The 27778-nt window shown below is 44.6% G+C and overlaps 1 protein-coding gene across 2 annotated transcripts in view; it reads left to right on the forward strand.

Annotated features, from left to right (window-relative positions):
- The window catches only part of GEMIN2 (gem nuclear organelle associated protein 2), a 273847-nt gene that overhangs the window by 142626 nt on the left and 103443 nt on the right, over positions 1 to 27778 (forward strand). For both annotated transcript variants that reach the window (XM_044271557.1, XM_044271558.1), the window contains exons 4-5: positions 16858 to 16917; positions 19479 to 19595. In XM_044271557.1, the coding sequence (XP_044127492.1) occupies positions 16858 to 16917; positions 19479 to 19595 (177 nt within the window). The remainder of the gene's footprint in view (positions 1 to 16857; positions 16918 to 19478; positions 19596 to 27778) is intronic.

Here is a 27778-nt window from a genome sequence, read left to right on the forward strand (position 1 = left end):
AAAAGCAAAAAACTCTCCCTTTTTTAACGTGGTCGGGTTGTTGAACTGCATAAGCAGGGTCTCTCACTGCGTGCCATCGCTGCTGAGGTGGGAAGCAGTAAGACTGTCATTTGGAATTTCTTAAATGATCCTGAGGGTTATGGAACAAAAAAGTCAAGTGGAAGACCCAAAGAAATGTCATCAGCACTGAGCCGGAGGATCCAATTGGCTGTCCGTCAAGACACTGGACGATCCTCAACCCAAATTAAGGCCCTTACTGGTGCTGACTGGAGCCCCATAACCATCAGACTGCATCTGAGACTGAAGGGCTTTAAAAACAAAAAACGTTTTCAAAGACCTCGTCTCCTTGAACGTCAAAGAACTGCTCGTTTGGACTTTGCAAGAGAGCACCAAACATGGGATATTCAAAGGTGGAAGAAAGTTTTATTCTCTGATGAGAAAAAAATTAACCTTGATGGTCCTGATGGTTTCCAACGTTGCTAGCATGACAAGCAGATCCCACCTGAGGTGTTTTCTACGCACCACAGTGGAGGGGGCGCTGTAATGGTCTGGGGTGCTTTTTCCTTCAGTGGAACAATGGAGCTTCAGGAAGTGCAGGGGCGTCAAACGGCCGCTGGCTATGTCCAGATGTTGCAGAGGCCCTCGTCTGTGTGGTAATGACTGGGTTTTTCAAAAGGACAACGCTACAGTACACAATGCCCGCAGGACAAGGGACTTCTTCCAGGAGAATAACATCACTCTTTTGGCCCATCCTGCATGTTCCCCTGATCTAAATCCAATTGCGAACCTTTGGGGATGAATGGCAAGGGAAGTTTACAAAAATGGTAAACAGTTCCAGACAGTAGATGGCCTTTGTGCGGCAGTCTTCACCACTTGGAGAAATGTTCCCACTCACCTCATGGAAATGTTTGCATCAAGCATGCCGAAACTAATTTTGGATTTGATTTAAACAATAACTGTGGAGCTACTGATTACGGAGTTCATGTTTGGAAGTTGGATTTCTGTTTTGGGGGGGTGGGTATTTATTTATTTTTTTGGAGGTGTGGTCCTAAACTTTTGTCTCGCTCCCATTTCTTCTTGTTGCATGTTGAAGCTCTACTTGGAACCTTGTTAAGATCCAGCCATGCTAAATGTTTTTTTTTTTTTTTTTTTTTTGGGGGGGGGGGGGCATTTTTCAAGTGGTTTGAAACTTTTTATCAGGACTGTATATCAGTAGCAATAAGTCGGTGTAGCTGGACTTGTATTTTTCTCTCTTTAGTTTCTTAATTGCAATAACTTTTAGAAGAAATCTCTGGCATTAAATATTTGTTACTCATTCTAAGATCAGCATAATTTGTTAATCATAACCCCGTACCTTACACTTTTTGCACTCCTCAAGACACTACATTGGGGAAACAAAACAGCAGCTAAACCAGTGTTTGGGCCAAAACAGAAGCCTGCTTGTGTGAGGGGTCCGGGCATATTGGGGGGGGGGGGGGGGGGAATTACCTCGGATAACCCTTTTTAAGGAATAAGTTATGAACTTGAAATTTAAATGAGACAACAGAATCTGATCACAAATTTTTACAGGAACCAGATTTCTTTGTTAAAGAAAAACAGATCACTATAGAAAGATTCCAATGCTGTTTGAAAGTTTGTACATTCATGACTAAATGTTTGCGATTAACTGCCTGAACAATAAATGTTTAAAAATACCTTTATTATTTTATTATTTCTATAAAAAAAAACTTGTGGCTCCCCACATGTAGTCAAATCAAATATCATGCTGGGCAGACGACACTAAGGTTCTGTGGTAGCAAACCTTTCAGATCCTAAGTGCTCTGCCTACAGATTGCAGATATCCTGCTTAATTTGTAATGTGTGTGAACTCATATGCAATTGTTTTGTACCAGAGCATTAGATTATATACTCCTAGAGGTTTGGTAGCACTTGCAAATCCCCCTTGTGCATACGTGGTAAGTACTGTCTTAACATACAGTTTACTAATATGCTGTGCCTGGGGTACATTCGGTACTAGAGTGTTTTCCATTACTAGGCTATGCAGTATCTTTTATGCTGGGTTCACACCTGAGCGTTCTGAAAGGAGCGCTCTGTATGCGCGATTGTACCGGCGTTTGCAATCGTGCATACAGAGACAAGTGAACGCCCATTGTCGCGCGTTCCCGAAAGTCTATGTACGGGAACGCGCGACAAGACGCCCCAAAGAAGCTCATGTACTTCTTGGGGCGTCGGGCGTTTTACAGCGCGATCATACGCACTGTACAACGCCCAGGTGAGAACCAGTCCCATAGGGAAGCATTGGTTTCTCCTTGTTGAGCGTTTTACAGCGTGTAGGAACGCGCTGTAAAACGCTCAGGCGTGAACCCAGCCTTAGAGAACATGGTATGGATTCTGCGGCTTCGTCGTTTACGGTCCTTGAGGCCGGGTGACGTCTGTGTGATGCAGTCGGCATCCGCCACAGACATTTGTATTCAGGGGTTAATTATACTTATTGGTGGCGCAATGTTCAATAGGCTCCCCCTCCCAGTATTATATTCATTGGTGCTTCAGCTTTTGAATTGAGCCCCAGCAGTGAAATTGCAGGGCTCTGATCAGTTACCATAGCAGCCAGGATGCTACGGAAGCCATCCATGGCTGCTATAGTATTTCATTTAATGTTTGTGTGCGAGGTTAAGATGTATCCACAGTGTTGCCCATAAAAGTGATCTCTACAGCATCCCTTCCACTTAACTTTGACCTCCACAGCAGCCTGCTAATTTAACAGTGACCTGCACAGTGACCCACCCTGTTGAGACCTTCACATCCCCCTGCCCACATAAGTGTTCTCCACAGTGGCCTACTCCTTTAACCCTGACCCTTCACAGCACTCTTCCCCTTAACATTGATAATGGTGGCCTCCACAGAACCCAGTCCCTTAACTGTGACCTCCACGGTGTTTCAAACCAGAAGTTCAGTATAACAAGATCTTTAGGGGTCTAGTATAAGCAAACTACTTCCAGCAAATTATTTAACCCATTGAAATTAATATATTTTAATAATATTCCTTAAAGATTTATACCGGAAGATACTTACTGAGGGTACACTCAGATATATTGCCACACAAAGCACCTGCAAGATCACCTGCAAGATATATAGGGAATGAGGGAAAGCTGTCCCTATCGTCTCACCCTAGTCTCGCTCAGCCCAGGGACAACCCCTGATGGTGGGGACTCCCTGTCCTCGAACCTAGGCTGATCTGAACCTCACGTAACCCTGATACAGTGATCCTGAGAGGGTAGAGAGGTAGGAAATTTTGCTGAAGTGTAGGCAGATACAAAAAGAAAGGACATAAAAAACAACAATACCACATACAGCTACCCTAATGGTATTATTAATGGACTGTGTATACAACTCTTATGCTGCTGGTTAATGTAGCCAGCTAGGTACACAGTACGTTATAGTTGTACAAAAACAAACCTCAATGATACCCCAGCGCGTTTCCCCCACCTTGTGTGATCATCAGGGGGTCAGTACATCAGAGATGCCTAGTATCCATCTAGTATTATGGTGTCATATATCATACAATTATTGTGGATGCGCGATATCCTTTAAATATTATATCCTAGGTTTTGGATATCCATCCACAATATCCTATATTCAGATATAGAAAAAAATGATAGGAGGACCACAAATTGATAGTGGAGGGAGAGAAGCTATGAGATATGAACAGATGGACCAGGTAAGGCATACAATAAGGCCATAAGTCAGTTTTTCTGGATTCCCTTGTAGACACATGTGGAGAAAAGGTATGTATGATGTAGGGAAGAATATAGATCAGTGCCGCAACCTCAACCAAAATCTGCGCTAAAGAGATGAAACTCAGTCACAGGAGCAGCTCCAAATATCCAACAATCTCTTGAATGGCCCCATAGAAAAACAATTGCCTAGCCTGTAAAGGGTAAAGATTCCTGGTTACCAAATACAAAAAAGATGGTAAAAGCTAGACAGGGAAAGGATATCCTTACTAGGTTAGTTGTCAGCCTCCGGATATAGTCGCCCCCTCTCCTCCAAAGGCCCATGCATATCTGTGCCAGGTGCCCCCTTATAAATACCCACGCTCATCAAAATTTCCCACATGAATTATCCAGGTACGGTCGCGTCCACTTGATTTCGCCACTTCCAGGCTGTGGATACATCCACTTCCGGCCGGTGGAACGCAAGACTGTGCTCCACCCTGAACGTGCTGTTCCGTTCACGCGCTTCCAGTCCATGAAGCTCAGTGGAACGCAAAGAGCGCGGGATAGAGCCTACGTGCTTCCGGTCCATGAAGCGCAGTGGAACGCAACAGGCCAATAGAGTCAATGCGCTCAGCTCTGTCCCCCTCTGGTCGGCCCTATTGAGTCAGTCCGCTCAGGTTGACCCCCCCCCCCCCCACATATGGAGATCATTCAAGGGAGTACTGGAGACAAACCTATGTTAAAGAAAATACCTTAACCAAATAATCAGCACAGTGGGAAAAAATAAGATATATTTGTAAAATTAGGTGTTTTTAGTTCATGACACCCAGATACCATATCGCCCATCTCATCCTGTAAATTATATACAGGGTGTGTTAAGTAATCCAATGAGAAGATAATGCTCATTGACTTTGATAGTATCAGATTTGGATGCTTCCCGCACCCTGGCCAGTAAGAGAACCTAAAATTATTATTCCTGGCCATTCCAGACAAGGGAAAAAGACAGGCATAACAGCGACAAAGAAAAGATGAGAGGAAAAAGAGGAAGGGGCATAAATTTATATTCCTCATAGCAGCTAAAGAAAACAGGAGAATCGGTCTCTCGTTTATCCTGAGGGGGGACTGGGACTGGGACTGGAACCGGTGGATCCATACACATTCCTTCTGAAGGATCTTCCAGTCCCAGTCACCCCCCCGGGGCGATGGTGGTATAAATTCGAGAACTGAGAATCTCGGGCACTTAGGTTCCCCCCCCTCGACATTCATTGGTATGTGAAGCCACAGGTGTGACATTTTTCTTGACGGTCATTCACGTGTTCGCAGATCCTTCTCCTGAGTTCTCTAACAGTTTTGCCTATATAGTCCATAGGGCAAGGGCAAGGGCAGTGGCAAACGTATATAGCCCCTTTGCTTCTACATATGAAAAAGTCCCAAGGTCTGCTTGGTTATGGAACACGTAACGGACTTGGCGGTCGAGAGATATTCACATGCTTTTACAGGAGGCACATTGGAAAACGCCTATCGGTTTACGATCTAACCATGTCCCTTTCTTAGCCGGAGGTGTAAAGTGGCTGTGGACAAGACTGTCTTTAATGCTCCTTCCTCTATGGTATGTAACTGAGGGATGTTCCGTAAGGATGTCAGGTCGGAATCCATCTGTAAAATGGGCATGATTGGCTACGTCAAAGGTGGAAATAATACGTAGTGGTTAATGTTTGTCTGTGGTCCTAGGTTTGGGGACCAAGAGGTCTGTTCAGTTCGTCTGTTGTGCATTTTTAAACGCCTCTTTTAACCACCTCCCGACTGCTGTACGCATATATGCGTCCGGGAGGTGGTTGCTTTATTCCTCCTGGACGCGCGCGCGCGCTCACAGGAACGGAAGGTAAGCGAGTGGATCTCAGCCTGCCAGCGGCGATCCGAATTTTTTAACCCCTAACAGGTATATTAGACGCTGTTTGCATAACAGCGTCTAATATACCTCCTACCTGGTCCTCTGGTGGTCCCTTTTGTTAGGATCGACCACCAGAGGACTCAGGTAGGTCAGTACATCGCACCAAACACTACACTACACTACACCCCCCCCCCCCCCCCGTCACTTATTAACCCCTTATAAACCCATGATCACCCATGATCACCCCATATAAACTCCCTGATCACCCCCCTGTCATTGATCACCGCCCTGTCATTGATCACCCCCCTGTCAGGCTCCGTTCAGACGTCCGTATGATTTTTACGGATACATGGATCGGATCCGCAAAAAGCATACGGACGTCTGAATGGAGCCTTACAGGGGGGTGATCAATGACAGGCGGGTGATCACCCATATACACTCCCTGATCACCCCCTGTCATTGATCACCCCCCTGTCATTGATAACCCCCCTGTAAGGCTCCATTCAGATGTCCGCATGTGTTTTATGGATCCGTAAAAAATCATGCGGATGTCTGAATGGAGCCTTACAGGGGGGGGTGATCACCCTGATCACCCCCTGTCATTGATAACCCCCCTGTAAGGCTCCATTCAGATGTCCGCATGTGTTTTGTGGATCCAATCCATGTATCCATGGATCCGTAAAAAATCATGCGGATGTCTGAATGGAACCTTACAGGGGGGGGTGATCATTGACAGGGGGGTGATCACCCTGATCACCCCCTGTCATTGATAACCCCCCTGTAAGGCTCCATTCAGACGTGATCAGGGAGTCTATATGGGTGATCACCCCCCTGTCATTGATTCCCTCCCCCCCGGTAAGGCTCCATTCAGACATTTTTTTTGGCACAAGTTAGCGGAAATTTTTTGTTTTGTTTTTGTTTTAGTTTTTTCTCACAAAGTCTGATATTCTACTAACTTGTGTCAAAAAATAAAATCTCACATGGACGCACCATACCCCTCACGGAATCCAAATGCGTAAACATTTTTAGACATTTATATTCCAGACTTCTTCTCACGCTTTAGGGCCCCTAAAAAGCCAGGGCAGTATAAATACCCCACATGTGACCCCATTTCGGAAAGAAGACACCCCAAGGTATTCCGTGAGGGGCATATTGAGTCCATGAAAGATTGAAATTTTTGTCCTCAGTTAGCGGAAAGTGAGACTTTGTGAGAAAAAAACAAAAAAAATCAATATCCGTTAACTTATGCAAAAAAAATAAAAAATTCTAGGAACTCGCCATGCCCCTCATTGAATACCTTGGGGTGTCTTCTTTCCAAAGTGGGGTCACATGTGGGGTATTTATACTGCCCTGGCTTTTTAGGGGCCCGAAAGTGTGATAAGAAGTCTGGGATCCAAATGTCTAAAAATGCCCTCCTAAAAAGAATTTGGGCCCCTTTGCGCATCTAGGCTGCAAAAAAGTGTCACACATGTGGTATCGCCGTACTCAGGAGAAGTTGGGGAATGTGTTTTGGGGTGTCATTTTACATATACCCATGCTGGGTGAGAAAAATATCTTGGTCAAATGCCAACTTTGTATAAAAAAATGGGAAAAGTTGTCTTTTGCCAAGATATTTCTCTCACCCAGCATGGGTATATGTAAAATGACCCCCCAAAACACATTGCTTAACTTCTCCTGAGTACGGCGATACCACATGTGTGACACTTTTTTGCAGCCAAGGTGGGCAAAGGGGCACATATTCCAAAGTGCACCTTTCGGATTTCGCAGGCCATTTTTTACACATTTTGATTGCAAGGTACTTCTTACACATTTGGGCCCCTAAATTGCCAGGGCAGTATAACTACACCACAAGTGACCCCATTTTGGAAAGAAGACACCCCAAGGTATTCCGTGAGGGGCACGGCGAGTTCCTAGAATTTTTTATTTTTTGTCACAAGTTAGCGGAAAATTATGATTTTTCTTTTTTTTTCTTTTTTCCTTACAAAGTCTCATATTCCACTAACTTGCGACAAAAAATAAAAAATTCTAGGAACTCGCCATGCCCCTCACGGAATACCTTGGGGTGTCTTCTTTCCAAAATGGGGTCACTTGTGGCGTAGTTATACTGCCCTGGTAATTTAGGGGCCCAAATGTGTGAGAAGTACCTTGCAATCAAAATGTGTAAAAAATGGCCTGCAAAATCTTAAAGGTGCACTTTGGAATATGTGCCCCTTTGCCCACCTTGGCAGCAAAAAAGTGTGACACATCTGGTATCGCCGTACTCAGGAGAAGTTGGGGAATGTGTTTTGGGGTGTCATTTTACATATACCCATGCTGGATGAGAGAAATATCTTGGCAAAAGACAACTTTTCCCATTTTTTTATACAAAGTTGGCATTTGACCAAGATATTTTTCTCACCCAGCATGGGTATATGTAAAATGACACCCCAAAACACATTCCCCAACTTCTTCTGAGTACGGCGATACCAGATGTGTGACACTTTTTTGCTGCCAAGGTGGGCAAAGGGGCACATATTCCAAAGTGCACCTTTTGGATTTCACCGGTCATTTTTTACACATTTTGATTGCAAAGTTCTTCTCACACATTTGGGCCCCTAAATTGCCAGGGCAGTATAACTACCCCACAAGTGACCCCATTTTTGAAAGAAGACACCCCAAGGTATTCTGTGAGGGGCATGGTGAGTTCCTAGAATTTTTTATTTTTTGTCGCAAGTTAGTGGAATATGAGACTTTGTAAGAAAAAAGAAAAAAATCATCATCATTTTCCGCTAACTTGTGACAAAAAATAAAAGGTTCTATGAACTCACTATGCCCATCAGAGAATACCTTAGGGTGTCTACTTTCCGAAATGGGGTCATTTGTGGGGGTTTTCTACTGTTTGGGCATTGTAGAACCTCAGGAAACATGACAGGTGCTCAGAAAGTCAGAGCTGTTTCAAAAAGCGGAAATTCACATTTTTGTACCATAGTTTGTAAAGGCTATAACTTTTACCCAAACCATTTTTTTTTTTTTTGCCCAAACATTTTTTTTTATCAAAGACATGTAGAACAATAAATTTGGTGAAAAATTTATATATGGATGTCGTTTTTTTTGCAAAATTTTACAGCTGAAAGTGAAAAATGTCATTTTTTTGCAAAAAAATCGTTACATTTTGATTAATAACAAAAAAGTAAAAATGCCAGCAGCAATGAAATACCACCAAATGAAAGCTCCATTAGTGAGAAGAAAAGGAGGTAAAATTCATTTGTATGGTAAGTTGCATGACCGAGCGATAAACGGTGAAAGTAGTGTAGTGCCGAAGTGTAAAAAGTGCTCTGGTCATGAAGGGGGTTTCACCTAGCGGGGCTGAAGTGGTTAAGATAGTCTGTGGATACCCCCTCCCCCTGGACCTGTCCTGAAGTTTCCTTGCCTCACTGAAAAAGGCACCACCCTCCGAGCAATTTCTTCTTACTCGGAGGTATTGACCCCTTGGGATACCCCGTTTAAGGGGGGTCCGGGTGGTGGCTCTTCCAGTGAAGCAAGGAATTAGTGGCTGTGGCTTTTCTAAACATGTCAGTCACGAGTCTATCGTCCTCCTTAGTTACCCATATATTTAAGAAATGAATTGTATACGGGTCTGATTCATGGGTAAAGTGAAGGCCGATCTCGTTATTAAGTTCAGCAATGAACCTTTTCAGCTCAACCAGTCTGCCCTTCTATACCAAAAAGATGTCGTCAATATATTGTGTCCAAAATTTGACAGCTGTAGAATAAACATAGGACGCTACGCCAGGACGCTACGGAAGCCATCCATGGCTGCCATAGCACAGTCCTGATCAAAAGTTTAAGACCACTTAAAATGGCAAATTATCATATTTTACATTGTTGGGTTTATTTATTTTTTGTACATTCTTTATTTGTGAAGAATTTTCAATACAAGTACAAAGACGAGACTGGTACAGCCAATTTAGACCAAGTGGTAGGACGTAGGTAGACAGTTGGTTTTTCCTACCAAACCACGAAAGGAAGAAGTTTAATTGAGGCCAAGAAGACCTTGATTTTACTAAATAAAGGGGCATAGTTAAGTCTGAACAAATGTAAGGGGTTCGCTGGTATCATGATTCCCAAGTGTTTAATGGCCTCTTTCGGCCATTGGAAGGAAGTGCACTTTTTGACCTCCAACATGTGACTATCTGGGGCTGAAATATTGAGTATTTAAGATTTGTCATAGTTAACCTTGAAATTGGAGAGTTCTCCAAAGTCCGAAAAGATTTTGATCACCTCTGGGATTGCAACTACTGGATTTGTTATGAAGAGAAGCAGGTTGTCCGCAAAGGCTGCCAAGGAGTGAGTTTCCCCCTTCACTTGAAGGCCTTTAATAGCCTCAGAGGCTCTTAATTTGCATAACAGTAACTCAAGGGTCAGAATAAATATAGCTGGAGAGAGAGGGCAGCCCTGTCTTGTCCCATTGGATATGTGAAAGGGTGGAGATAGGGCACCGTTGATGAGAACGTTAGCAGAGAGTTGCGAGTACAGCAAAAAAATGGCAGAGATAAACGAGGGCGGGAAGCCAAAATGGCGCAAAGCACTGTCTATGAAAACACAGTTAACCCTATCAAATGCTTTTTCAGCATCGGTTCCCAACAGTGTTAATGGGATCTTGTGGTGTTTTGCATAGTAAATGGCGTGTAAGACTCTGCTAACGTTATATTTGCCTTCACGACCCTTCACAAAGCCCACTTGTTCCTCACCAATAAGCTTAGGTAGTAATTTTGCTATTCTATGGCTTAAAAGTTTGGCCCATAATTTAACATCAACATTGAGTAGGGAAATTGGTCTGTAGCTGCTGCATTTGGCGGGGTCTTTTCCCTCTTTGGGGATAACTGTTATGTGGGCGATTAGTGATTGTGGTGGAAGGGATTTCCCTTTTAACAGGGAGTTGCATAAGTCTACCAGTTGTGGGGCAAGGACTTTCTGAAACTTTTTATAGTAATACTATAGGTAGCCCATCTGGGCCTGGGCATTTGCCTGAGGGAATTCTCACTAGCACTTCTAATACCACAAAGTTTGCTGTTTCTGTGTTTTTACATCCTTTTTGTCAATTGTTTCTGTGGTATACTGAATTGCAGTTATAAGCATTTCACAAGTTAAAGGGGTTGTCCGGGTTCAGAGCTGAACCCGGACATGCCCTTATTTTCACCCAAGCAGCACCTCTGAGGCTAGCATCAGAGCATTTCATGCTCCGATGCACTCCCTTGCCCTGCGCGATCTAGCACTGGCTCTTTTGTCTATCAAAACACACTGCCGGACAGAAGCTTCCGCCCGGCAGTGTGTTCGGTGAGGTCAACAGCTCTGATGGGTGAACTTTAGTGCTGCCCTAGCCGTTTTACTGGCTAGGGCAGCGCTAAAGCCTGCCCATCAGTGCCGGTGATGTCACAGGGCTTCCTGGCAACCTCATGGAAAGCCTGGTACGTCACCGGAACTCCAAAAAATGCGCGATTTAGCTCAGGGCAAAGGAGAGCATCGGAACATGAACTGCTCTGATGCTCAAGTCGGGGAAGGCTGCCTGGGTGAAAATAGAGGTATTTTTCGGGTTCAGCTCTGAACCCGGACAACCCCCTTAAGTATAATCTATATGAGTGGCACAGGCATTGGTGGGGGGGGGGGGGGATTATAGGGGTTGGATAACTCCTTTACATTTTATTGGCAAATACATCAGGTTCATGGAATGACTTAATATTTGCAATGTTGACCCTAGTTTTTCAGTCATTTAGCCTTGCATGCTGGATATCAGTTTTCTGGGCCAAATTCTGACTGATGCAACCCATTTTTGCCTAATTAGTCCTATGTGTTTATTACAATTTGTGTTTTTGTCTTTGCATCTGCTTTTCGAGGATTGACCACATGTTCTAAATAGGATTGAGATCTGAGTCATGATTCCAACATTTTTAATGTTTTTTTTCACAAAGCTATTTAGTTATCACTCTTGCCTTGTGACATTATGCTCCATCATGCTGGAAATTCATAACTAAATGCCACCTGGATAGTTGGGAGAAGTTGCTCTTGAAGGATGCTTTGATAACTTTCTTTATTCATGAAGTGTTCTTAGGCAAAATTGTGAGTGAGCCCATTCCCTTGGATAAGTAGCAACCCCACAAATGATCAGCTTAGCCATATATGAAAAGCTACCCACACATGAAAAGCTAGCCATATATTTGGGACAATGATCAGCTGCAGTTGTCCATGGGATCAGTCGTATGCATGATCGCACTCTGAACATGCCATACTAAACGGACTCCCTGTTTCTTAAGCATAATGGCAAATGATTGGCTGAATTCAGTTACGGGATCAGATAGTTTGTTCAGGAATGGCAGCAGTCAGTAGGGAGTACATCTGCATGCACAGCGAATCAAAGGCTTTTGGAGAAAGGCCTTGTGTCAAGAAGGGCAGCAAAAAGTCACATCTCTCCAAGAATAACATTAAAGACAAACTGACATGCTGCAGGAAGTACGGTACAGGGATTGGACTGCAGAAGAGTAAAGTTATTTTTTCGGTTTAAACAATGTGGGACATCTGGAAAAATTGTCTGTAGAAGAATAGACCATGAGCCTTGTGTAATGCCAACAGTAAAGCATCCTGAGAAACCATGTGGCTAGCTTTTTGCTTCAAAATGCTAATTATTCCTAAGCATTATGCATGCAATCAAGGGAGTCCACTAGTGTAATAACACTATGGTGGTTATTTATCAAGTCTCATAACCAGAAATCTGGCATAAAAGTAAAAAAATTGGTGTTTTTATGCCACTTCTACCACTTTCCAAAAAGGATGTGGTATGGGTGGGGCCATCAGCCCCAGCAGATTTCATTTATGCCAGTAGTAAACTGGTCTGTGTGTCAAATGTATTTCTCGCTCGTATCATTAGGGGACACGGGACCGTGGGGTATAGCTGCTGCTGCCACTAGGAGGTGACACTAGGCTAAAAAGTGTTAGCTCCTCGTCTGCCGGCTATATCCCCTCTAGCCAGGAGAGAGCATATAAGTTTTAAGCTTAGTGTTGTAAGAGGCAGACCCATCTGCACCCTTCATACCCCCCATGTTGTGCTCGGACACGTCCTTCCTACCAGGGGAAGTTTTGTTAGATGGTGAGATTGTTCCAGATCCATATCAGAGTCTGAATCACCAATCTTTCAAGGTTGCTTCCATGGTGGACAGCTTAGTTTCGGTTATCTGTGACCTTTCAGGTGCCGGATGAGTCCCCCTCCAATAGTCACCAGGGAGTGTCCTTTCTTCGTACTAGGCAAACTCCTAAAGCCTTCCCCTTGCATAATGACCTTTCAGTTGTCATGGCTAAGGTGTGGGATCATCAGGGTTGTCGCTTTAGCACGTCCAAGCGGCTTGATCTGCTTTATCCCTTTCCGGCAGACTGGGTGGCTAAATGGTCTTCACCCCCCTAAGGTGGATGCTCCAGTAGCACGCCTGGCCAAACGCACACCGCCATTCCGGTGGCTGATGGCTCCAGCCCTTCAGGATCCGGTGGACCGCCGCATGGAATCTTTGAAGTCCAACTTCGCGGCTAGTGGCGCAGCGCTCTGACCCATTTTCGCCTCCGCTTGGGTGGCTAAGGCGGTCTCTGAGTGGGCACTCTGGTTAAACCAGGATTTGAATGCAGCTATTCGATTCTCTGAGCTCCAGTCCTTGGCTCTGCAGATCTCACAGGAGGGGAAGTACCTCTGCGAAGCGTCCTTAGACGCAGGATGTCTTGTCGCCTGCTCATCGGCTCACGGTTACCTTGAGACGCGAGCTCTGTCTGAAAGTTTGGGCAGCGGACTCCTCGTCAAAGCGTTCCCTTACCAGTCTTCCGTTTGCCGGCTCCCGGTTGTTATGGGGCCCGGTTAGATGAAATTATCTCAGAGGCTACGGGCGGTAAGAATACCTTCCACAGGGCAAATCCAGACGCACGTTTCACGCTAAGCGGACAAATGCCCTGGCGCAGTCCTTTCGTCGCTTCACCGGCACACATCACACAGCAGCAGCTCCCCCTAGATCCTCCACACAGGACCAGCGGAAAAGCCATTCTTCAGGCCTCAACCTGCCTGGTGTCTGCGAACACAGCCTGCCCATCCTTTGTCTGGCAAGCAGTCCTCCGCATGAAGATGCTCCCCCACCCTCTCGGGTGGGTGGGTCGCCTACTCCTTTTTCAGAAAGTGTGGTGGGCCCACATCTCAGACGCGTGGGCGCTCAAAATCGTAACCTCTGGTTACAAGATTAGGTTTGCGTCCCCTCCTCCGCACAGTTTTGTCTCCTCCCAACCGCCCAGGGATCCGGGTCGGACGGCAGCCTTTTTCTATGCGATCCAGTCTTTTGTTGTGTGATTTCCACGGTTCTTCTGGTGGAGCAATTCACTGGGTTCTATTCCAACCTGTTTGTCGTCACCAAAATAGAAGAGTCAGTTCGCCCGGTTCTGGACCTCAAGTTGCTGAACCGCCGGTTCCTCCAGGTTCAGCACTTCAGAATGGAGTGCTCAGTGATTGCTTCACTGGACCGAGGCGAATTTCTCTCTCCTATAGACATTCGGGACGCCTACTCACACATCCCAATTGCCCTAGCACATCAGCGGTACCTCCGCTTTGCAGTGGGGCACCACCACTATCAGTTCATCGCCCTTCCTTTTGGCCTGGCGATGGCGCCGCAAGCCATCCTCTCATGGCGCTTCTTTGAACCAGGGGCATCACCCTGATCCCCTATCTGGACGGCGACCTTTGGACAGAACAAGGACAGCCTGCGTATCACTCTGGATACCATGGCGCGGTTCGGGTGGTTGGTGAACTTCCAAACGTCTTCACTGCGTCCTGCCAGACGGATCACTTTTTTAGGTATGATCCTCGACACTGCCGTGGCGGTGGTGCACCTCCCTCTGGACAAGCGGCTGCCCCTTCGTCGGTCAATCTGTCTTCTCCTCCAACGCAGGGACCCTTCCATTCTGTTCTGCATGAAAGTCTTGGTGCAATGGTTGCTTCTTTCGAAGCGATTCCGTTTGCTCAATTTCACACCTGTACACTTCAGTGGACAATCTTGTAGCCTTGGGACAAGTCGTCAGATTTCCTGGACAGTCACTTTGGGGGTAGGACAAAGGTGCGGTTGGCACTCGGGTGGTGGCTTTCGACCCCAACCCTGAAGTCAGGGAAATCCTTTTCTCCCGATCTCATGGACCTTCATCGCCACCGACGCCAGTCTCCAAGGTTGGGTGGAGTCTTCCCGCCCAGGACCGTCTAAGGTGTATGGTCTCAGTCTGAGTCCAAGCTACCCACCAACATACTGGAGCTTTGGGCCATTCACCTGTCCCTTCTACATTGTACCCCTCTCCTCCAGGGTACAGTCAGACAACGCCACGGCTGTGGCCTATATCAAATATCAGGGAGGAACTAGCAGTCGAGCAGCGATGGCAGTGTCAGCCAAGATGCTGCGGTGGGCAGAAAAGCATGTGCCAGCTCTTTCAGTGGTCCACATTCCAGAAGTGTAAAACCTGGCAGCGGATTTCCTCAGTCTGACAGTGGACCCAGGGGAATGGTCTCTACACCCGGAGGTGTTTCAAGCGATCTGTCTTCGGTGGGTTCAACCAGAGGTGAACCTGATGGCTTCCGGACTCTATCACAAGCTCCCCGTTTTTTCTCGAACAAGGGATCCAAGGGCACACTCGGTAGACTCGCTGGTGGCACCATGGGACGGGTTCTCACTAGTTTGTGTCTAATATTGATTACAGGACCTGGAAGTTAGCATTTTGCTAATATTCTCTCTCCCCGTCCTCCTTTCCTTTCTGCAATCAGGGCTGGATTTGGGCTTTGCCCCGAGTTCCTTGAAGGGGCAGGTATCAGTGCTTTCAATTTTTTTCCAGCGCCCTCTGGGTCTACAGGCTCCGGTTAAGACCATCCTGCAAGGGGTGGCCCACACCGTCCCTCCTTATCGTTCCCCCTTGCCTTCTTGGGACTTGAACCTGGTGCTGGGTTCCCTCCATTCGTCTCCATTTGAGCCTTTAGACCTAGCTCCCCTCCGTTTTCTCTCCTGGAAGGTGGCCTTCCTGGTAGCCATCACTTCCATCAGGTGGGTCTCGGAGTTGACAGCGCTGTCCTGTAAGGAGCCCTTCCTTATTCTGCACCAAGACAAGGCAGTACTCCGTCCCATACCTTCTTTTCAGCCGAAGGTAGTCTATCTTTCATGTCAACGAAGACATCGTTTTTCTGTCGTTCTGCCCTTCTCCTTCGCATCCTAGGGAGTGGGCTCTCCACCAGCTGGACGTGGTTAGAGCTCTAAGGATCTACTTAACTATCTCAAACATTCCGCTGTACGGAGTCTGTTCATTATTTCGCAAGGTCCTCACCAAGATTTGCCAGCCTCCAAGGTGACAATTGCCAGGTGAATCCGTTTGGCAATTGCCGAGGCATACCGCTCCCGGGGCAAGGCACCGCCCCTCGGTGTCGCGGCCCACTCGACTAGGGCGGTGGGCGCATCTTGGGCTAACTTCCACCAAGCTTCAGCTTCTCAGCTGTGCAATGCAGCAAAATGGTCATCCTTGCACACTTTCACCAAGTTTTACCAGGTGCATACTTTTGCATCGGCGAATGCTGCGCTGGGTCGCAAATTATTGCAGGCAGCAGTGTCTTGAACTTCCGCGAGGCAGTTTCGTGGGGGTGTGTTCCCCCCGGCCCCCCCCCGCCCTGTGGACTGCTTTTGGAACGTCCCACAGTCCTGTATCCCCCCTATGATACGAGCAAGAAAACAAGATTTTTGTGAACTCAATCTTTTCTTGCTTATTTCATTGGGGGACACAGCACCCACCCATTATTTTCCATTATGGCCGCAGGTGTTAGTGGTTTGTTGGCCGGTGGCGTGTTTGCTTTGGCCCTTTGGATATTGCTGGTTTTCTGGTTGCTTTTATATATCTTTCTCCTACTGCTTGGGCACAAACTGATAGCTCCGCCTCTACCTGCTATACCCCCTCCAGCCAGGAGAGAGCATAACGCTTTTTAGCATAGTGTCGCCTCCTAGTGGCAACAGCAGCTATACCCCATTACCCCACGGTCCTGTGTCCCCCAATGAACTAAGCGAGAGAGAGACTTTACAGGTGAGTTCACAAATATCTTGTTTTTGTTTTATGAAGACTTAACAGCAAATTTAATTTACTACATGAAGTAGATGTTGAAGTTTTCCTTGCTCAAATTGCATATTTTGGTTTTAACTTGTGTAAAAGTTTTTTCATGCATATATTTATTTTAAGAGTCTCAACAAGCACAGAAGCCATTGGAAAACGCAACCCCTTGACAGTAATGTAATGATGGTGAGTGTATTCCAGTTTGAATTAAAACTTTAATAATTGTTGATAGAAACATACCTTCTATAATAGAGGGCCAGCCAGGTGCGGTGCAGCACCTACGATAATGGCAGCTTGGGAGCAGTATATTTGTTGCTGATTTTTTTTTTTTTTACACGTTCTGCATTGATTAAACCTCTGCCATTTAACCTGTAGGATACCAGCAACACTCTAGCTGTACGGCACTGCAGACTGTGCCTTAAATTCCAGGAAAAAAAGAAAATTAGACATATTGGGTATCGCCCAGCTCTATAAAAATATCACATGATCTACCCCATCAGGTGAACGCCGTTAGCCATTTTCTGGTCACCTTGCCTCACAAAAAGTGTAATACCAAGAGATCAAAAAGGCGTATATACCCCCAAATGGTACAAATCAAACAGTTGTCTCATCCCGCAAAACATGAGACCCTTTCAAAGACCATTGCTCAAAAAATAAATAAAAAATGGCTCTCAGACTATAGCAACACAAAAAAAAGATTTTATTCTATTCAAAATGCCTTTTACTGTGTAGAACTTAATAAAAACAAAAATAATAGACATATTGCCGTGTCTGTAACAACCTGCTCTATAAAAATATCACATGATATACTCAGGTGAACGCTGTAAAGAATGCCAGAATAGTGTTGTTGTATGTTTATATTATGCAAAAAAAAAGTGTCAAAAAGTCATATATACTCCAAAATGTCACCTTATCCCACAAAAAAATAACCCCCACATAAGACAATCACTCAAAAAATAAAAACAAATGGCACTCTTAAACCAATCCATCAAAATCTGCACTGCAAAAGCCATATGGCGCTCCTTCCTTTCGGAGTCCTACCATGTGCCCCTACAGCAGTTTACCACCACATATTTGATGTTGGCATATTCAGGAGAAAATGGGCAACAAATTATGGGGTCCATTTTCTCCTGTTACTACTTGTGAAAATGAAATATTTGGGGCTAAAGCAACATTTTATTGGACGAAATGAAACTTAATTTTCACAGCCATGTGTTTCCAAATTCCGTAAACCACTTATGGGGTCAAAGTGCTCAGTATACATACCCCTTAATATATTCTTTGAGGGGTGTAGTTTCCAAAACTGGGTCACCTTTTGAGGGTTTCCACTGTAGGTCTCAAAGTTCAAAATGGTGCCCAAAAAAAACATTCCTGCAAAATCTGCCTCCCAAAAAAAAGGCGCTCCTTTCCTTCTGACCACTGCCATGTGGACCCCCCACCAACACCAGAACTTGTGGTGTGACATGGAGGGGGGGGGGGGGAAGAATAAATGTGACACAAAGGGGGTTGATGTGACATGGGGGGGGGGGGGGAGATAAATGTGACACAGAGGGGGGGATGTAAAAAGGAGGGGGAGAAATGTCACTTTTCTCCCCCTCTATTAATTGACGATACCAGGACCGCACAGAGAACAGACCCCCCCCCCCCTACCACATATGGGGTATTTGTGTAAACTGCAGAATCATTATTTATTTTAATTCTTTTGGAACACCTCAAGGGTTAACAATCAGTTTTCAATAATTTAAGGATTTAAGGGGGTAGTTTCTAAAATGGGGTTATTTATGGGTGGTTTCAATTACACAAGCCCCTCAAAATCACTTTGTAACTAAATTAGAAAATTGCATCAAATTCTAAACTTTCTATTGTCCTAAAAAAATTAAAGGATTATTTACAAAACGATGCCAACATAAAGTAGAAAATGTAAATGTAATAACTATTTTGTGAGTGATCACTATCTGCCATAAAAGCAGATAAATTCATATTTAGAAAATAGTGAGTTTCCAAATTTTCTTTATTTTTTTTAAATACATAAAGGTAAAACATATTGACTTAAATTTATCACTAACATGAAGTACAGTGTGTCACGGGAAAACCATCTCAGAATGGCTTGGATAAGAAAAAGCTTTCCAAAGTTATTACCACAAAAAGTGACACATGTCAGATTTGCAAAAATTCGGCCTGGGATTTAAGGTGAAAAATGGCTTGGTACTGAAGGGGTTAATAGGATTATACAAAGTTTTCAAACGTTCATATATCCACAGGATAGGGGATATTTAACTGATCACAGGGGCCGAACACTGGAACCCTGTTTTCAGCAGTTCCATAGAGAATTAATTGGGCAGCAGAGCTCAAATTTTTACCACCACTAATCAGGTAGATAAGGTTCCACAAATCAAGTTTTTTTTTGTCTTAGAAAAAAGCCTAACTCCAAGCATCTCTGCTATTCAGTTACGCAGATACAGCACCAGACATTAGGAGGCGTGATATCTATTGATAAGCGGAGGTGCTGGATGTCTGAGCTCCACCAATTAAAGTTGATGGTCTAATTTGAGAGTAGGCTATGAAGATGTAAACTTTTACAAAACCCCTTTAGGTAGCTCCTTAGAGACCCAGACGTGATGTGGTATATTACTGCAGGTAACTTGCTTATTATATTTGAATACAGTCTAAAACTCTCTATAAAGATCTCCCAGTTCAAGTAAAATATTAATATGGCTTATACTGTACATGCATCTTTATATCTGCAGCCAAGCACAGAGGATGAGGAAAGTTGGAAGAAGTTCTGTTTGGGTGAGAGGTCATATTCTGATCTGGCAGCCGCACTCAACACTGAAAATCTAAACACTGGGATTGATTATATAAAGGTAAAATCTCATAAAAGCTTCAGTTTCTCCAGACTTGAAAGTTGACATCGTGTCATGTTCTGTGCCATAAGAAACGTATTACACTAGGTATTGTTTAGGGTACTTTCACACTTGTGGCAGGACGGATCCGACAGGCTGTTCACCATGTCGGATCCATCCTGCGGCTATTTCGCCGTGCCGCCGCTCCGTCCCCATTGACTATAATGGGGACGGGGGCGGAGCTCCGGCGCAGCACAGAGAAAGGGCGCCGGACTAAAATTACTGCATGTCAGGCTGTTTAGTCTGGTGGCTTTCTCCGTGCACTGCCGTGCTGCGCCGGAGCTCCGCCCCCGTCCCCATTATAGTCAATGGGGACGGAGCGGCGGTCCGCGGGCACGGCGAAATAGCCGCAGGACGGATCCGACAGGGTGAACAGCCTGTCGGATCCGTCCTGCCGCAAGTGTGAAAGTAGCCTTACCCTAATAATCCTGCACTTAACTTCTAACGAGTCTGAAAATAAATTTAGATTCTAAATAGAGGCTCTAACTATACAAAGAGCAACCAGTTGCAACTACTAGTTAAAGGCTATGAATTCAGACATGAAATAATGTTTTTTTTTTTTCTTTCAAATATTAGTGCAATCTTTTTTAACTCTTGGTAACTGCTAAGTTTCAGGTTGCGATTTTAATGCCCAATCATTAATTTTTTAGACACACCATGCCCCCAAGTTTGCAGCCTGCTCCTTTTTTCAAACTTCTCTTGAAAAAGTGTTGTTCTCAGTAATAATGCTGGACAGCAGTCCTGTGTGTGTGCCTTAGGGTGGTCTTGAGGGTATTCTCAAGTTGGGGCTTAAATGTCCCGGATCGGGTGGCAACTTCCTGTGTTGGTTTCTCCAAGCATAGTTCATGAGGTATCTCTTCTCCTTTGTGCTGATAGACACTGGAGAGGAGTATGTTATTTCTCCTTACATTTGTCCCCTAGACAGTTTGCCAGTGCTCTGCTTGTACACAGCCTGTGTGATTCACCACATCTCTCTACAAACTTCCATGTATGTGCACTGTCCTCCCTATCTATCTACAGATAGATACAGCATGTGTGAAATGCATGTATATACGAGCCTTACAACTGCACATGTCAAAAGAGAAGTTCAACGTGCCCAGTCTCTCACCTCTCCTGACATGTCTGTTTTAGTAACTGCTTGCATTCTGCATGTAATAACAATTCTGGAACTAGTATTCGTGTTACTCTGTTGTGCAATTTCCATATTATATCTGGTAGAAGTTTACAAATACATTACGGAAGAAAACTCTTCCGTTTTGTCCCCATTCATTGTCAATGGGGACAAAACTGAACTAAACGAAACGTCGTGCACCAGAATGCGTTCCGTTCCGCTTGGTTGTGTTCCCATTGTGTACAGAATAACGCTGCAAACAGCATTTTCTGTCTGCAATGTGGTGCGGAGCAAGACGTATCAGTCATGACACGCAATGCAAGTCAGTGGGGACAGATCAGTTTTCTCTGACGCAATAAAAAAACAAATCCGTCCCCCATTGACTTTCAATAGTGTTTATGTAAAGGCTATAGAAGACTGATCTGTAAAGGCTATAGAAGACATAATACAAGTGGATCCGTTAATGACCGATGCTTCTGTTACAATAATACAACTGCATGTGTTTTTGCAGATCCATGACGGATCCGCAAAAATGCTAGTGTGAAAGTAGCCTTGGGGATGCGGGTCCGTCTTATAAATGCATTGCAATACCGGATCCGTCTTTTCGGTTGTCATCCGGAAAATAATCCAGTATTTGATTTATTTTTTCAGAGATTTAATGGTCTGCGCATGCGCGGACGAAAAGAACGGATCAGTTTTGCCGGAACACTTGGGGTTGGATCCAGCATTAATTTTGGCCGGAGAAAAAACTGCAGGATGCTGCGGTATTTTCTCAGACCAAAAAAACGTAAGAGGGACTGAACTGATGCATACTGAACGGAATGCTTTCCTTACAGAATGCATTAGGATAAAACTGATCAGTTTTTCCCCGTTATTTAACCCCTAGGACGTACCTCGATGCCGGGAAACAAAACCGCTAGTGTGAAAGTACCCTTAACGGTTTTAAATACGATTTTTGCTACTTAGCTATACTTGATACTGCAATGTATCCATGTTGTTGGGGGTCACCCATGGTACCAGTAATAGATCCTCTCATAACTTCTATTTTAAAGGGGATGTGTCATCAGAAAATGACTTGCTGTTTAAAACTCTTTTTACATTACGCCCCATGACAGCACCTGAGAGAGAGCCTCCCCCTTCCGGACAGGAAACTGGAACTTCCCAGATCTTTAAATTGGTCTATTGCCTTCTGATAGGAATCTGAATGTCCCACTTGGTACCCCTGGCACCAATCTTCTAGTATCGGCTTGGTTTGAGTCTTTTTTTCTGACGTCAGGAGAGCGCTTCACTTAGTAGGTAATAAAAGACACAACAGTGATGTACTGAATGAACACTCTCTGAGGTTTATTTTTAATGCACACAGGTTATATAGAGGGGGCTTTACCCCCTTTATTAGCATATCATCGTAAGTTATGTATTCAACCTATCATATTAACACGCTCTATTCTGCAGACACAAAAAGAGAAACAAAAACGGAACTTCCATTTTAGGAATATTGTCCGGGAGTAGTGCCAAACAGATAAAATCCAGGGTTACAGAGAGTAGAAACTTTACAGCAATTAGTTTCACAGCAATCAGAGTTAGTTCCTAACAGAGAAACAAAACTTCAGCAAAAAGCAGAATTGGTTTTGACATAAAAAAGAACATGGATTCCTTTCAAATCCCCTCTTAAGAACCTTTAGTGTATCACACTACATGGTTCTTTCCTTTCTTGTCCTTTTTCTCTCTCTATATTCGGTAATTATTATACCCATCTGGGCGTTAATCCTCCTGGGGTAGAGTAGTCTGATATAGTGACATATTAGAGAGCCCTATTTCTAGCATTCGTCTCACACAAGGAATAACACATAATGCTACTACACCAGGGGCGTAACTACAGTTCTATGGGCCCCAGGGCAAACTTTGAATTGGGGCCCCCCTCGCGAGCCTTTGCTACCAGATCTCCCCCGCCAGCCTCTGTCCCTACCCATACCCTCCCCCCCACTATATGTAGCCATACATAAAAAAATATAATAATACTCTAGTCACTAGAGTATTTTTTATTTATTTTTGAATGTATGGCCCACACTGGCTTCATATGAGGGGGAGATGAATGATGATCAGTGGTGCCGTGCGGCAGTGTGTCTGAATTCATAAAGGGGGGGGCCCGCGCCATATGAGGACAGCCAGGGGCAGCAAATAATGAGGGGGCAAAATGAAAAAGATATACTCAGTGGGCAAAAAATTTCAAATATATAGAGGGAATGGGGGCAAAATGAAATATAGTGAGACTCTTACTATATTTAATGTTGCCCCCGCCCACTCCCTCTATACATTTAGATTTTTGTCCACAGAGTATTTCATTTTCATTTGCCCCCTCATTACTTGCTGCCCTATTATGGCCGGTCCGGGCCCTTCTGAATTCAGACACACTGCCTCACGGCACCACTGATCATAATTCATGTCCACCCTCCGTATGAAGCTGGACGCAGGTGTGTGCCATTTTTTACATTTAAAAAAAAGTCTACCTACTCTTGTTTGTTCCGCTGTCGCTCTCCTCACTTGAGGGCTGATGCGGCCGGCAGGCTAGTCATTCCTGGCTGCTGTGATCCCGCGAGACCCGCCGCGGAGGTCACGGGTCTCGCGCTGACAAGTAAGCGCAGCGCAGCCAATCAAAATATAAGGAGGGCCCGCCGCACGTAATCCAAAACCACTTGTGGGGCCTGCTTTACTCCATCTCTCCTGGGGGGCCCTATGGGCCCCCCTGACTTAGGGGCCCGGTCGCAATTGCGACCGCTGCGACCCCTATAGCTACGCCACTGTACTACACCTATTACTACAATTACTATGACAATCCCTAGTTGCATGAGACATTGTTTCCAACTTGTGAACCACCCAAAGTATTGATCCCATGGATTATTTATACCTGAGTTCTTTTTCAGTTCTATTGACAGATCTTCAAGCTTTTTTTTATAGCTATTGTGACCTTACCAGTGGGGCCAGTATTATTTGGTATGCATGTGCAACAGTAGGTTGGATTCTGGAATGTCATGATTGAGTCTGCTTGTAGTTCTTCTGCTACCCCTTGTAATGCATCTCTGGTATAGTTTACAAACCTTTGCTGATTGTAGTAGTTGTAATTTATCCACTCCACATTTTTATTCACAGTAATGATGGGAAATATTGATTCAAATCTGGCGGCTACTTGATCTCTAGCTTTGAACTCATCTGGGACCCCTCTTGGAACACCTATTGTATCTATATACACATGGGGATCCAAACTTGAAAGGGGGCTGCTTCTTTTGTTTATCTTTAGCACCCCTTTTTTCTATAATATCTGATTCAGTAAAAATGTGCATGTTCATTATAACTTTGGCAAGCGCACATTCACCTTTCCAGGCACCTTCCAGTCTGGATCTTTATTTTTCCATCTCCACAGATCCAGTACACATCTCCTATGGAGTATACTTGGTTCTGAGTGAGGGATATGTTTAGATTTCTGTATTTGTGACAATAACCTTGGTGAAATTCTGTACATTCCTCCCATGTGTACTCCCGTTGTAACATGTGTAGTTACCTGGATTCCTGCCCCTGGGCGAGGATTTTTTAACAAGAGGGTATTTTGATTTCCATTCTGTACATGTACTGTGGTTATAAGACATATTTACAAAAAGAGTAAAAAAAAAAACATTCTTCAACACTTTCTGGTAAAACTAGGGGTACGGTACCTAGGTGTGGCTTGGCAGCACCGCATATGTAACAGTTACTTTTATTCACAGAGGCTGCACTATACTTCATCCACTCCAGCCACAAATTAGCATCAGAAAAACTCGTCTCCATGGCCAAAGTATCCTCATATGTGGGATCAGATATGGCCCTTAGGTTTTTTAGAGAAACTATATGTGGGGCTAGTGGGTTTTTGGGGACACCTGTGATGGGTTGGTATTCCTTAGACTTAGACATCTCTAAGTCTGAACATTTGTGTTACCCGGGAAGTCGCAGCTTCCCACATTTTATGGAAGTACCATCCCAATACATAATCTCCTTCATCATATTTACCAGGGTTTTCTATTGTCAATACAATTTTCATTTCCGCTGGCCTTTTTTTTTTTTTGCAATAATTCAATGAGGAGGTGTCCACATAACACGTCCCTCTCTCAAGGAGTGTCATTCTAGAATTTTTATCCCTCCTTTTGAGCGCGCTTTCTGGTTTATATCCCCATTCTGTCCCTGTATTCCATCCCACTGATCCCCAATATTCACAACCTTTTCCCCAGTATGAGTCTGTTACACATATATAGGCCTGTCCTTCTACATAGTTGTTGGAACAGTAGTTATTATATGAACAGGTTTTCAATATATCACAAAGACAAAAGGTGTAGGTAGCTACGTGAGTGTTAGATGAATTATACCAAAAGGTGATGACGCCGCCCTTGCTAGTTGCGGCTACTTCTCCCATACTGCTAATTGGTAAAATCAACAAGATTATTGAAGCAATCATAGTCAGTACATTCAACCATTTTCCAGAAAAGAGTGATGAGCTCATCATGTTGGAGGTCAGGGCTGTCTGCCCCCGTTAGTAGCTCTTGTCCTTCTTCAAGGCCAAGGCTGTCTGCCTCCGTTCCTGCCTCCTCTCTTGTTCTCACAAGCTTCACTCGGGTGGCGTGGATCCAAGTTGGAGACTATTCAGTCAGCACGGCTGTTCTAGTTACTGCGACCACGGTAGTGGGTGGGGCATATGCGAAGTCACCTTGGGATTTTCCTTTCTTCAGTGTTTTGATCACTACCTCATCCCCCAACCTGTATGGGTGGGTGGGTTCCTGTGGAAGAGAGGGAGACTTACAAGCAACTTTTTTCCTCAGTTTTATTAAATACCTGTATCAATTTGGTGACATTTTCTTCCCTTATTAAATAAAGGTCTCCTTCCTGCACCATTGTTGGGCGTCTTGCCCAGGGGGTGGGGAAAGGCCTTCCCATTAGTATCTCGAATGGTGATAACCCCAACCTCTTTGCAGACTAATCCTGGAAGGCATCTCCCAATGGTTACATGGACCTGTGGGGTTGCATTTGGCCACTCGTTTGACCACCTTATCTGCCAGCGCATTGCCCTGTGAGACATGATCATTACCATCTGCTGCCGTGAATCCTCTCCTGTCAAATCATACCATGGTCCCACACTACCCCATATGCGTATCTACTATCAGTATAGGTTTGTACACAAACATAGAAGAGGATTCTTTACGGTAAGAGCAGTGAGACTATGGAGCTCTCTGCCTGAGGAGGTGGTGATGGTGAGTACAATAAAGGAATTCAAGAGGGGCCTGGATGTATTTCTGGAGTGTAATAATATTACAGGATATAGCTACTAGAGAGAGATTGTTGATCCAGGGATTTATTCTGATTGCCTGATTGGAGTCGGGAAGGAATTTTTATTCCCCTAAAGTGAGGAAATTGGCTTCTACCTCACAGGGTTTTTTTGCCTTCCTCTGGATCAACTTGCAGGATGACAGGCTGAACTGGATGGACAAATGTCTTTTTTCGGCCTTATGTACTATGATGACAGGTCTGCCAGCATGTAGAATACATGCTCTAGTGAGTGCAATGAGCTCAGCTGCCTGCTGTGTTGAGTGTGGATGCCCTTGAGTAGGCCTACAACATCATGTGTAGTGTGCAAAAATGGTGTAATGTCACATTGTGAAAGGAGTTGCCAACTCTACCATCGTAGCACAGACATGCCGGCATCCCTTGAACAGGGGTGGGCATTACCTTTGAGAAAAATACACAAAGACGCAACTTGCCTCTGTGTTCTTGTGTCAGTACACCCGCCATGGTTTTACAATTTTGTCGTGCAAACATGTGGAAGGGCAGTTTGTAGTCAGGAAGGCCCAATCCTGGACTTGACATTAATGAACATTTCAGATAATCAAATTCATTGTACATTTCTGAAGACCATTTTATTAAATCAGGTTTGTCCTATAGTGTTGCCTGCCTCAAGATATTGTCATAGTAGGAACAGTCTGGGATCCGTTGTCTGCAGTAGTTTATCATTCCAAGGAAGGATAGCATTTCCTTCTTGGAGAGCGGGGTGACCAGGCCCGCTACAGACTGAACTCTCCCTGGACTGATCCTTCTTTCCCCCTTTGTGAGGACAAACCCCAAGTATTCGACTTGCTGTTTACACCATTGCATTTTCCCTAATGACACTTTGTGTCCACATTCAAACAACCATTGTAACAGTGTTATACCATCCTCAATGTTGGCCTCCAATGACATACTGCATAACAGCAAATCATCCACGTATTGCAACAACACGGAACCTTGGGGGGGGGGGTACCATGGTTCTAACGTGGCTTGGAGGACTATGCTGTACACTACAGGTGAATCAGCACATCCCTGGGGCATTCTGCCCCAGGTCAGTTGACATCTGTCAAAGGAAAAAGCAAAAATTAGTCTGGTCTTCTTGTCAACTGGGATAGAAAAGAATGCATTATTCAGATCTATCACACTGAACCAAACAGCATCTGCTGGAATGGCAGATTGTAATTGAGTGATGTCAGGTACAATAGGGGCTTTAGGCACAATGATGTTGTTGATGGCCCTTAAATCCTGTACAAAGCGGGTAGTACCATCTGCCTTTGTCACTGGATTTACAGGCGTGCTGTAGGGTGAAATCACCTCTTCCAGGATTCCCTTTTTGTAGGAATTCTTTTATCACTGGCCTAACTCTATCGAGTTTCTCTTTTGGCCGTAGGTATTGTTTCTGGAACACTGAAATGACACCTGGTTTTACAGTAGCTTTGTAAGGTGTGCAATCTATGAATCCTGTGTCCTATTCAGTCCACCCCTTTTAGTCGGACGCTCCTTCTGTCTGTCATTGGTGTCCCAGCTGCCCATGAGAACAGAGCTCTGATGTGAAGCACAACGCTTAACATGTAACACATAACTTCAAACATTGAAACAAACAGATCTGACAATACAGACATAAACACACAAAAGGCCCATAAAAACTTTCATTGACAATAAAAAAAATTTACAGCTTGATCAATGCTGTTGG

Source organism: Bufo gargarizans, chromosome 11 (assembly GCF_014858855.1).
Source record: "Bufo gargarizans isolate SCDJY-AF-19 chromosome 11, ASM1485885v1, whole genome shotgun sequence".
Lineage (NCBI taxonomy): Eukaryota > Metazoa > Chordata > Amphibia > Anura > Bufonidae > Bufo > Bufo gargarizans.